The sequence below is a fragment of the Oryza glaberrima genome, chromosome 7, assembly GCF_000147395.1.
Source record: "Oryza glaberrima chromosome 7, OglaRS2, whole genome shotgun sequence".
Taxonomy (NCBI): Eukaryota; Viridiplantae; Streptophyta; class Magnoliopsida; order Poales; family Poaceae; genus Oryza; species Oryza glaberrima.
This window is the reverse complement of record NC_068332.1, coordinates 17552052-17565217: the sequence shown is the minus strand read 5'-3', so window position 1 is coordinate 17565217 and position 13166 is coordinate 17552052. Positions and strand designations below refer to the sequence as shown.

The 13166-nt window shown below is 42.7% G+C and overlaps 1 protein-coding gene and 1 pseudogene across 1 annotated transcript; both read left to right on the top strand.

Moving 5' to 3' along the window:
* The first annotated feature begins 3747 nt into the window (after positions 1 to 3747).
* Positions 3748 to 5651, top strand: LOC127778891 (AAA-ATPase At3g50940-like). The gene is made up of 2 exons (XM_052305535.1): positions 3748 to 4860; positions 4958 to 5651. The coding sequence occupies exons 1-2, from the start codon at positions 3808 to 3810 to the stop codon at positions 5345 to 5347; spliced, it is 1443 nt and encodes a 480-aa protein (XP_052161495.1). The 5' UTR covers positions 3748 to 3807; the 3' UTR covers positions 5348 to 5651.
* A 3233-nt stretch (positions 5652 to 8884) lies between these two features.
* Positions 8885 to 10414, top strand: LOC127780735 (uncharacterized; annotated as a pseudogene).
* Positions 10415 to 13166: the final 2752 nt, after the last annotated feature.

The following is a 13166-nucleotide window of genomic DNA, read 5'->3' as shown; positions in this document are numbered from 1 at the left end:
GATCGTTGTTTATCTACTGCTGCATGTTTGTCCATTAATTGATCCTGCACATGCTAATCTATCCCTCTTAACTTTGGGTACTGCTGCAATTTATTCCAAGTAATTTACCGTTTGGATGATTGGAACTAGTAGGGTGGCCCGCGCAATTGCACGGCTAGCATCCATACAATATTATCTGATTTTTTTACACATAAATTTCTTTAAAATTTATTAAATAGTTACCTCATTGTTTTAAGATTTTTTAAAAAAATCAAAACTTATCATCATCGAGTTTGTAAAGTCACACCAGCCGCCACCCCTTTAATCTTGTCCGGCACACTATGATTTCTTTTAATCTTCTTTGGAATATGTAAAAATTAGACTTAATAGTTTTCAGAGTTCATTCTCATGTCGAGTTCTGTTTTTTATAGTTTCTAGAAGTCCAGTTAAGCGTCGCCACCCTATTCTTTTATGGCCTGCCTGCAACCCATTCTATTTATTATCATTAAGATTTTAAAAATTGAACCTGATCGTCGTTTCCCTTTTTATAGTTTTAAAAAGTACTGCCAGCTGATGCTATACTTCTTTACGGTCCACCTTCAACCCCTTCTTTTAGCCATCTTTGTTGACATTGGGATTTTAACAATCAAGCCCAGTCAATTTTATTTTTACTTTATAGAAGCCATGTCAATCGCCGTGACCACACTCGTTTATGATTTGCCCGCTGCCCTTCCTTTTTTATCATCATTGGTGTTCTATTTTATAGTCTTTAGATGTCCCATTAACCGTGCCATCCTAGTCCTTTACAGCCCACCTGCTCCCTCCTCTTTACGGTCATTTGCCACCTCTCGTGGCTCATTGTCCCATGGCAACCGCTGTCTGTCACTCTCTCTTCTCTTTTGTTGCTCGTCTGTCATGCCGTCTTTTATCTTTGTTATTATCGGTACCTTGTAAAATCAAAATCTTATCATCATTGAGGTTCCTTTTTATTGGATTTAGAAGCCAGCGCTACCACTTTACTCGTTTGTTGCCCCCTTGGCCCGCATTCCGTGACAACCATCGCCTCCCTTTTCTTTGTTACCTAACTATTCATCTGCCCATGATGTCTCTTTTCTTCATTGTCATCGGTGTCTAACAAAATCAAACTTATTGTCGTTGTGATTATGTTAGAAATCCTACCAGCCGTTGCTGCTACCACATCCCATGCCTTACTCGTTTTCCGTCCATTGGGTTACCCTCTCGTAGCTCCTACTATTCATTACTTGAGTAGCTCGCCCTCCCACGACCCAACAAGACTAATCTATGAAAACTTTTTCTAAAAGCATGATAAGTTTAATTTTTCAATTGTCAATCTTTTATCATTTTGGTAATTCAAACAAAACACATATGTACAGTTCTTCTGGAACTCTTCGTTACTTAATCTACAATCTTATAATCTAGTTTTACAGGACAACATAGCCTTTTATTTTTTTTCTTCAACTAATGTAATAATTTCTAGTTATCCAAAGTGAACGTTGGTGCTTTTTTAAGCCCATATGTCAATCACGACAACATGTTTTGTGTTTTTAATATATTTTTATTTTGACTTTGAGTTATTTCTAAATTACATTCCTACTTTATTTTATGTTTTCATGATTTTTTAAAGTTTATATTGAAAACCAACTCCAAATTATTTATCATTTATTCCAAATTTAATCACTCTTAATTTTGGATATTTATATACTATATTTTGCTATGGATTCTTCTAGGTATTTGGTCTTCACTTATTTAAAATTTTATTATAATTTTGTTTCAAATTTTAATGATATTTTTAAGTTTATTTGTAATTATTATTGAAAATACAATTTTAGAATTTACTTTATTTTTTATTCGGATTTTTGCATAATCTTATGTTGTGTTCTAGATGTTTCAAATTATTTTTTTTCCTGAACTTCACTTATTTAAAAATGAATTCCTAGTTGTACTTTCTTTTTATCCAATTAATGTTGGAAATGTTTAGCGTCTGGGTCAAGTATTTTTTATATTTTTATTTCGATTTTCAATGATTTCTTTAAGTTTTTTTAATTTCGCATTGAATCCAAATTTATAATATATTTTATCTTTTATTTTGAATTTTAATTAATCTCTTGTTGTGTTCTAAATGGACCATTCTTTAAATATTTTTTATTTTTTATTTCAAATTTAGTAATTTCTAAATTATATTCCTAAATTAAACTCTTCTTTTCCTTTTTTTTCTTCTTCAACTAATACTGAAATTTCTAGCATCTAAAACAATATTGTGGCCTTTTGAGATGTTTTAATAATAGATAGATAGATCGATCGATATATGGATAGTTCAGAGTGTCGCACCTTGCGCGCCACCGAAGTTGACAGCTGCCTTACATTTCTGACCGCTGTATGCTTGTGTATACGGCATGGCGGCATGCTATATGTATATATGTTGTTTAATTGTTTCTTTTCTCCTAAATATTGCATTGTTATATATTTACAGCGTATACATGCTCTGCCACTTATTAATTTATTTTTATTGCTTTGAAGAGCACTATATTTTTTCCAACCAACTTTGAGCACTTAGGCAGTGTTATTTGAACACTTTCCTAACTTCTGCCTCTCGTTTTTCATGTGCGCACATTCTAAACTATTAAACGGTATGTGTTTTGCAAAAAAATTCTATAAAAAAATTGCTTTAAATAATCATGTTAATCTATTTTTAAGTTTTTTAAGCTAATGCGTAATTAATTATGTGCTAATCTGTTGTTCCGTTTTATGTGTTGAGAGGAAAATGGTTCCAATTAACCCTCACTAAAGAACACTGCCTTAATACAGTACTCCTATTTGCTTGTTTTTGCCATGGGTGAGTACGCAGTGCTGATCTCTTATATCACAGTGTCAAACGCTATATGCATGCGGACATGAAACATGCAAGCATGTCAGACTCCTAATTGGATTGCTCCAACTGCCTTCAGGGTCCTAAACATATATGTTGTCTGATTCTTAATGAGACAAAACCCTTAATTGCTCATGATTTTGCCATTATAATATAGGAAAGAATTGGCTAGCCTCAATTGGTCTCTTTAATGTTTTCTACGTGGACTCTGCATATTATCTTACCTTTTTTTATTCCTAATTTTAGTATATTTTATAAATTGTATTTCTACCTGGACACTGTTTTTCTTTTTCTCGATTAATGCGGGAATTTCTAGCCTCCACAACGAACGTGGTGCTTTCTTTTAAAGCTGACTTAATAATATAATAGATAGATAGATAGATAGATAGATTTCAAAAATTATATGAGACCATAGTCAAGGGGGCATGGTATTTGTCTCTTTTAATTTTCACCCTCTGGGTTGCTTATTGATCATACGATCCTTTGTAGAATTATTTTGACGTACTTTGCACATACCAATCCCCCCAAATTTTGAACCTTCTCTTGTGGTTTGAATTACAATAGAGATGCAATCGATGATGTCAGCAGTAGTAGTAGTACAAACTTTACTAAAGTTTAGTATACATTCAACCAATACATGCATTACTAAAGAGTAAAGATTTAGCAATGATAAGATTTGTGCATTGTAAAATTTTTGGTAAAGTTTTGTCGTTTTGGGTTTTGTTTGCCAAAACAAAGTGTTGTTTCTTTCATTTTGAAAAAAAAAGCCTAAACTAAATGGATTATTTCTTCCATTCCATGTACTGTTTGGTTCCATTCCACCACCATTAAAAGCGTTCTAGTACCAGTCAACCCAAGCACCCAGCCGTCTCGCCTCCTATTCTGTCGCGACGCCACCACTGCTTGGTTCTCTACCCCATCTCGTCGAACGGTTGGTGGGCATGGACCTCTCGCCGTCGCCGTCACTCGCCAAGGCGGTGGAAACCTACAGGAAGGCGGTCGCCACGGCGGCCACGGTGACCGCGTACGCCGTGCTGGCGCGCGGCATGGCGAGGGAGCTCGTGCCGCACGACCTGCGCGCGGCGCTGAGCTGGGCCGCGTCGCTCGTCCGCGCCCGCGTCGAGCCCCGCCCCGCGGAGCGCCGCACCGCCATCATCAGGAGCATCGAAGGGAACGGCCACGGCCACGCTCAGTGCATCGAGAGCCGCTTCTTCGTCGACGCTCACGCGTACCTCGCCACCAAGATCGACCCCCGGTCCATGAGCAGGTTCTTCCTCGGCGGCGGCGGCGGTGGGCGGCGCGGACGGAATGTCCTCTCCATGGTGCCCGGCGACTCGATGACCGACGTCTTCGAGGGCGTGGAGTTCAAGTGGACTTCCGTCCCCGCAGAGGGCAGATTCGCGGACACGGAGGTGTCGCTGGAGCTCAGCTTCGACGCGGCGCACACGGACATGGCGCTGCGCAGGTACGTGCCCTTCATCACGGAGGAGGTGGAGCAGGCGCGGCGGCGGGACCGCGAGCTCATGATCTTCATGAACGAGGGCTCGTCGTGGCGCGGCATCGCCCACCACCACCCGGCCACGTTCGACACGCTCGCCATGGACCCGGAGCTCAAGCAATCCATCGTCGCCGACCTCGACCGCTTCCTGAAGCGGAAGGAGTACTACCGCCGCATCGGCAAGGCGTGGAAGCGCGGGTACCTCCTCCACGGCCCGCCAGGCACCGGCAAGTCCAGCCTCGTTGCCGCCATGGCCAACCACCTCCGCTTCAACCTCTACGACCTCGACCTCTCCGAGGTGCACAGCAACTCTGCTCTCCAGAGGCTGCTCATTGGCATGACCAACCGCTGCATCCTCATCGTCGAGGACATCGATTGCTGCTTCAGCGCAAGGTCGAGGGAGGATGGCAAAGAGCGCAAGAAACCGACGCTGACCAACAATGACGGTGGCGGCGGCGACGACGACGACGACGAGGGAGATGATTTTTCAGAGAAGGTATGCGTCATCCACCAAGAACACATCGATTTTCTTCATTCTCGATTCTTGATTCTTGATTATGGTCATATTTATTCTTGATTCTTTCTGAGTTTAGAGACTGACATTGTCCGGGCTGCTCAACTTCATCGACGGCTTGTGGTCGACGAGCGGCGAGGAGAGGGTCATCGTCTTCACCACCAACTACAAGGATCGCCTCGACGCGGCGCTGCTCCGGCCGGGGAGGATGGACATGCACGTCTACATGGGCTACTGCGGCTGGGACGCGTTCAAGACGCTCGCCCACAACTACTTCCTCGTAGACGTCCACCCGCTGTTCCCGGAGATACGGGCGCTGCTCGCCGGCGTGGATGCGACGCCGGCCGAGGTGTCGGAGATGCTGCTGCGCAGCGAGGACGCCGACGCCGCGCTCAGTGGCCTCGTCGAGTTCCTCGAGGAGAAGAAGGAGAAGAAGAAGAAGCAGGCCATGTGTGAAGCAGGCAAGTAGCGTCATAGCATCAAGTATTCAAGATTCAAGAACTGTCAGGATTGAAGTAGGATCAAGCCATTTTGTGTTCCCCAAGTCCAATCCTTGAGACGATTCAGTTCTTGTTCCTAATTTCCTGTGAACTGCCACTGCTTTCTGAATCTCTGTTTGTTCTAGTCCTCTCCTAGGAACTAATTTGGGATGATTGATTTGTTTCGAACAAATTCGGGCTAGATGATTTGTTTCACAATTCTTAGGGCCGTGATTGGGGATAATCTCCACTTGCATTATGCGGAGCGCAGAAAATTGATTCGAAAAAATGTCTCATCCATTCCCCCAATACATCCTAGTCCTAACTTCTTACTCTTCTGTTCTTTCACTTCAGAGCATCATGTTTCAATTTTCACATCGGTTTTGTACCAGTGTTGCTCGCGTTAAGTTGTCATCAATCTCGTGTTATTGAGCCAGCTGCAAATCTTTGGTTGTTTGTGTTGTGATGGTCTGACATGCCAAATTGCCAACATCCACTCGGTTTATTTGTAAAGTTGGCTGTGCTTGACTGAAAAATACTCATTATGACCCAGCAATTTTCACTCTGTTCTGTTGCCAAGCTATGCCACTGCAAGACAAATAGCAAGAACCGTGATGGCCTGATAGAGGTTGTGTTGGGAACTCTTTTTCTAGATTCTAATCGCCCTCGTTTTTCACGCGTTTGTTTCCGAACGGCTAAGATCCTATTTAGATGGGACTAAAACTTTTAAGTCACTATCACATTAGATGTTTGGATACTAATTATAAATATTAAACGTAAACTATTAATAAAACCCATCCATAATCTTGGACTAATTCACGAGACGAATCTATTGAGCCTAATTAATCCATGATTAGCCTATGTGATGCTACAGTAAATATTATCTAATTATGAATTAATTAGACTTAAAAAATTTGTCTCACAAATTAGCTTTCATTTATGTAATTAGTTTTGTAAGTAGTCTATATTTAATACTCTAAATTAGTGTCTAAATACAGAGACTAAAGTTAAGTCCCTGAATCCAAACACCACCTAATAACAGTGTGTTATTTTAGGAAACAATTTTATTGAAAAGTTTCTTTAGAAAATCATATTAATTCATTTTCAGCTAATACTTACTTCCTCCGTTTCGTAATGTAAGACTTTCTAACATTATCCACATTCATATAGATGCTAATGAATCTATACATATATATGTGTTTAGATTCATTAATATCTATATGAATGTGCACAATGCTAGAAAGTCTTACATTATAAAACGGAGGGAGTAATACACAATTAATTATGCACTAATAAATCATCTTGTTTGGGAGAGAAGTACCAAACCTCCTTCCCCGAACGCTGCGTTCGACATTACCTTTTGTCTTAGGGCATGTACAACGGTCTCTATTTACCGCCTCTCTCAGTTGCTAATGAAGAAAAATCGCTAATGTGGAAGAGAGATGATAGGAGAGAGAAACACCGTTATTTTGCATGACATCGGCTAGACAACGACTCATGGCGAGAAAAACGCGAGGAGCACGACAAACACCAGGCGTTCTGATCCGATGCGCAAAATCGGGAAGTTTTGGCTCGGCGATGGAATTTTGGCGCGAGAATGGATGCAAAATCAACAACAGCTCGCGCGCAGCAATTTTCGTCATACTACTCGTTTTTGACAAGTTGTAGAGGTCTAGGGAGGACTTCTCCACCCCGACGTTGCTGCCACTTTTCCACCACGGCACTCCTCGCCGCTCCTCCGGCGCGCGACTGTGGCTTCTCCACCCCAAGGCCGCTGGCGCTCGTCCACCGTGGCTGTTGTTCAACTAAAGAGATGTTGTTGTTGTTTTGCCCGTACATCGCTTGCTACCCTGCGCGTGATGGACGGGGGACAGAAGAAGACGGCATCGGCGGTTGATTCTTCTGTTGCCACCACCGGCGGTGCAGCCAGTGCCTTCTCTGTTCTCTTCCCCACCCTGGTTTTCCTAGTATACACGGAATTTATTAGTCATTTATTAGCCGCATTAATGGAGAGTCAGCTAAAGAGACCATTCTTTATATATAGATGTTTTTTCGCTGACACGGAGTGTAGAGAGAGCCTGCACTGGGCTCTAGCTTTGAACATGCCCTCATTGCGCTACCCGCACTGCTACTACCCTAATGACACTACCATTACAGATACTGACGTGTGGAGTAATATAATGGTGGGACCTACATATCAGTGACTGTAATGGTAGTGATATTATATTATTGGATCCTCACCCGTCATAGGCCCTGTTTGATTTAGCTTACGATTATTATAATCTGAATTATTAGGAGCAAGCTGAAACAAACAATTAGCTTATTATGATAGATTATTACAATCCATTAGCCATATTACTATAATTTGGTAAGCTACTATAAAGGTGTTTTTTTTAGATTATTTGGTAGCTAACAATTAACAAATAACTAATAATCAGAGAAACAAACAGCTGACAACTATGTCGGCTTATTATAATCCAGCTCATAATAATCTGGTTCAATAATCTTTACAATGCTCTGAAGCTAGAACAAACAACACCATACACACACGAGTTAGGGCCTGTTTTGATCCTTCCTAAAAATTTTACACCCTATCAGATCGAATGTTTGAACACATATATAAAGTATTGAATATCAGCTAAAAAATAACTAACTACACAGATTGCGACTAATTTGCAAGATGAATCTTTTAAGCCTAATTACTCCATAATTTGATAATGTGATGCTATAGTAAACATTTGCTAATGAAGAATTAATTAGGTTTAATAAATTCGTCTCGTAGTTTACTGATGGATTATGTAATTAATTTTTCTATTAGTACTCAGACACCCCATGCGACATCTTATATAATATCCGATATGACACATCAAAACTTTACGCCCCTAAATCTAAACACCCCCTTAAATACCGTATCTAAAAGTGGCAAATTCATAGATGGTTAAGGGGCTGTTTAGATGGAGGCTAACTTTGCCATAACTCTATTTGCCATAACTGTGGCAAGCCACACAATGTGGCCATAACTATGGTAAACTTTGGCTAGCAGATGAGAGTATGACGTGTGGACCAATATGCTAATAAAGTGTGGCTTGACTCAACTACGGTACACAACCAAATACTAGCCTAAGAATTTATGGCACGCCTAAGATTTGGTGTAGCAAATTGAGGTCAACAACCAAGGGACATTTAACTTTGGGCCACTTTTAAGATGTGTAAATTAATTATTTGCCACTCGCTGTCTATAACATGTACGCCCTCATGTGTCTATGACATGTGGGTCCAATGACAAGTCATTTATCACCATCCGTAAGAGTGATAAATAATTAATTATTCCAACAACGAAACAGCTCCTAAATGCCTCCGAATCGGCGGCGGCGGGGGTGGGCATGCGAACCGCCGCGAACGGAACAAGCGGCGAATCGTCGGGGAGAGAGATCAGCGGAAGGGGACCCTACTAGAGAACAGATTTCTCCTCCTCTTCGTCTCGTACCTGCACTGCACTGCACATCTCCACGGTCTCAATCGCCTAATTAAGCCGACGACGCAGTCCTCCGCCGCTCGCAATGGCTGGACTAGCCGACGGCCGCCGTCCGACCAAGCGGCCGAAGGCGGAATCCGGGGAGGAGGGACCGGCCAGCATCCGCACCACCACCACCATCCACTCGCTCGGCGACGATCTCCTGCTCGCCGTCTTCCTCCGCCTCCCGTCCCTCGCGGCGCTCGTCCGCGCCGCCCTCGCCTGCCGCGCGTGGCGCCGCACGGTCGCCTCGTCGCCGGCCTTCCGCGCCCGCTTCCGCGCAACCCACGGGCCGCCCTTCCTCGGCCTCTTCTTCGCGCCCTCCGCCCCCGCGCAGGCGCCCAACGTCCCCGCCTTCCCTTCCTTCGTCCCCTCCCGCCCCCGCGACCGGGACATGGCCGCCGCCGTCCGCGGCGGCGACTTCTTCCTCACCTCCCTGCAAGATCGCCCCCACGACGAGCAGCAATGCTGGGACGTCATGGAGATCTGCGGCGGCCACTGCCTGCTCATGAATTGGGATGATGGGTTGTTCGCGGTGCTCAACCCATTGACGCGGCGCACTGAATTTGTTGTCGATTTGAGCTCCGCGGAGTTCTCTGATGGGGCGTGCGGCCAGCATCACACAGTTGAGCTCACTCCTCGCCTGATCTGCTCCGACGGGCACCCCAAGTCGTTCCGCCTTGTGGTTCTTGCCATTGATGACTCCAGGGTGCGTGCAAGCATCTGCTCATCGGACAACACCGGGGAGTGGGAATGGTCGTCCCTCCCATGGGTGGACATCCCAGAACCTGTCAGGTCAGATGACACTGGCTGCTGGCTCCTGAATGAGGGTACCATGCAAGCCAATGGATCCCTCTACTGGGTCTAGGATCGGAGGTATCTGCTTTCGCTTGACGCCGCCACGATGGCGTTCTCCGCTGTTCAGCTTCCACAGTGCCTGAGACATTGTTCTTCTCTTGATGTCGGCGAAACAAAGGATGGCGCGACCTGCATCGTTTACGCGCATCAATTGAATGTCGGCGTTCTGATGCACACCAAGGGTGATGATGGTGCTGCTGAGAGATGGGTGACGGACAGGGTAGTTCCCTTGGGCAAGGAGGTCGAACGAGTCCTTCGAGCCCCGCTGCGCGACGGCAGTGTACTGATGCATTTGGTGGATAACCCCAGACAGGTGTTTGTGTTAGCTGTCCGCGACGGCTACGCGTATTTAGCAACATCTCATATGTTCCATGATCCCCAATCTCCTTGTTGGTTCCTGTCCCTATGTTTGGAAACGATGAAACTGGAAAGGCTGTTTCGCAGGACATTTGACAATCTTGTTCAGCCGTACATCATGGCATGGCCTCCTTCTTTAGTCGGTAACTATGGGAGGTTTGCAGTTGAAGAGGCTCCATGAAATGCAGTACTCCTTGGTCATTGGGCATTAGAAGAAAATGAGCAGAATCTATGAACCACACTGCCTTGCTCGTGATTAAATCGAAATGCTGGAGAGATACTAGAAATTGATTTTTTTTTTTTGCCGGGTCGGCCGAAACAAAGGACGAACAAAGGCCGACCAAATTTCATTAAGATTAGGGGTGTGTACAAATACTAGAAATTGATTTAGTTTGAAGCTGTATCAAACTGAAGAATCTAGTCAAGTTGCATGATGTTCATCCTTTGTTTTTGGTCTTACACTATTTTTTTTAAGCTTATGTTTATCTGTTAGTGTAGAAGTCACCTAGAGCTTTTCTGATTTAGTGTAGGAGTTCAACCTGCTCTTTTAGGATGTCAACTGGGTTTAATTTTTGGCATTCCGGTATGGTATTATTGCTCTATTTTGTATGCCAATCGGATGCATAGTTAGCAATTTATACAGATAATGTTCCTACTGTATGATTAGCAGGTCTTCAGACATTCACTCACAATTGGGGAGATACACAGACTGGATTGAAGGAAAAGAGAAATTACAAAACACACACACACACACACACACACACACACACACACACACACTTTCCTGGCCATTTATAGTTGTCAACTACTCCCTCCGTCGCAAAAAAAAGACCAATCCTAGCAATGTATCTGGACGCGTCCGTCCAGATACATTGCTAGGATTGGTCTTTTTTTTGCGACGGAGGGAGTAGTTGTCATACAGCAAGCATGATTAGCATTGAGTCATAGGCTGATTAGCTCTATAATATTGCAATGTCGGATCAGCTGGGTGTTATCCAATCTTTGGTAACTCCAACGAATGAAGATGCCACTTTGTTTTGAGTTGATCAAGTCGAAAATTCGTACTGCTTCCAAATGTTTGTTTGGAAAAAAATGCTTCTGCCACATAGTTGAGTACCGTCATCTCAAATGCCACATACTTGAGCGACAAATTCGCTGATTTGCCGCAAGAAAGTGTAAGTTTCTTGACTACATTGTCATTGTACTGAACAATCTTATGCAACATTCATATCATTATTGCTCATTGCTGTCCATTTTATTTTATTTTATTTTATTTTTGGTTTATGATCAAGGAGAAATCCTCTTCTCGATTTTGATGGGCAGACCATGCAGCGGCGTCGGCATGGGGTCCCTCGCGAAGGTGTCCTCCTTGCAGATGGAATTTATCCTGAGTGGGCAACAACTTCCTCAGACAGATGAAGATAGATTATATGCAGCCCGTCAAGAGGGACAGAGGAAGGATGTTGAGCAAGCCTTTGGTGTGCTGCAGTCTCGCTTTAACATCGTATGTTGTCCAGCCCGGATGTGGCAGAGGGGTGATGTTATCAACATAATGGAAGCTTGTGTTATTCTTCACAATATGATAGTTGAAGATGAAAAGGAAATGGCTGAAATTCCTTTGGATTTGAATGAGAACCCAGGAGCATCAATCGTTCTGCCACTGGAAGTGAGCAATTCCTCCAACCCCAACCCATGCTTTGCTGCAGTATTACGAAGGAATTTATATATTCGTGATCGTCCAACTCATATGCAACTCAAGAAAGATTTAGTTGCGCATATATGGCAGCGCTTTGGAAAAAAGTAGAACTACTCTATATAACGAAATAATGTAATTTAGCTTACTGTTTGCTTAAATAATATTCCCTCCGTTTCACAATGTAAGTCGTTCTAGCATTTCGCACATTTATATTGATATTAATGAATCTAGATATATATATATCTATCTAGATTTATTAATATCAATATGAATATGGAAAATGCTAGAATAACTTACATTGTGAAACGGAGGAAGTAGTATATGTGTGTGGCTCGTTGTCTTTTTATATGATAGCTTACTGTTTGCTTAAATATAGCTTACTGTTTGCACAATGTATGGAAGGCTGAAATTTACATTTGATCTAGTATACATGATGAATTTATTAGTCATTTATTAGCTTGTATTAATGGAGAGTCAGCTAAAGAGACCATCCTTTGTACATAGGAGTTTTTTCGCTGACATGGAGTGTAGAGAGAACCTGCGCTGGGCTCTAGCTTTGAGCTTTGAACATGCCCTTAGCTAGTTGATGTCTTAGAATCGAAGCAGATGGTTTGTGTATGATGACTAAGCATTAACTATTACAAACTTAAAAAATAGAGAAACATGTCTACCATAAACGACTAATTAGATGACTCTAACCGTATTATTATTGAACTCATCCTTAGGGTGCGTTGTAGTCTCGGTTAACTAATCGTAAGTACGTTTCCTAAACTTATAAACGATATGAATTTTGCAAATAGTTTCTATATAAGAATCTTTTTCTTTAAAATATGAAATAAATCTAATTTTGAAACTTAATACTTAATTAATCATGTACTAATCTCATGCATATACTATGTTTTCTGTGCTACCGAGTAGCTAAAAAGGTTGTGTTCGTCCATTCGAGAGGAGAGAAAGTTCATCGTGTTTCGCGTGCATGTTTTTCAAACTGCTGAACGGTGTGCTTTTGTTTGTAAAAATTTATATACAAAAATTGCTGAACGGTGTGCTTTTGTTTGTAAAAATTTATATACAAAAATTGCTTTAAAAATCATATTAACCTATTTAGTGGCGGCGGCGGCCACCAGTGGCAAGTGATCCATGGCTACCTGGCTACGTACCTCACCAACGAACACAAGACGGCCATGACAAATGTCACGTCCATTTTATAGAACAAACAACTAAACAAGCGTGGTTTCGTGGAAATTCCCAAAAACGGGGTGATTTTGGCATTTGTTTGTTTGCTTGCTTTACCTCATCAAGTCTCCTCTGATTGAATTGAGTCGAGTCGAGTCGTGGAGCTGATGGTGCCATGGCCCCTCTGTTGGTGTTTAGATTCAGTGTA

Bases quoted from the DNA above. Each gene is read 5' to 3' on its own strand.
- LOC127778891 (XM_052305535.1), top strand. From the start codon at position 3,808: ATGGACCTCTCGCCGTCGCCGTCACTCGCCAAGGCGGTGGAAACCTAC. The intron at 4,861-4,957 runs GTATGCGTCATC...TTCTGAGTTTAG, and splicing joins GAGATGATTTTTCAGAGAAG to AGACTGACATTGTCCGGGCT.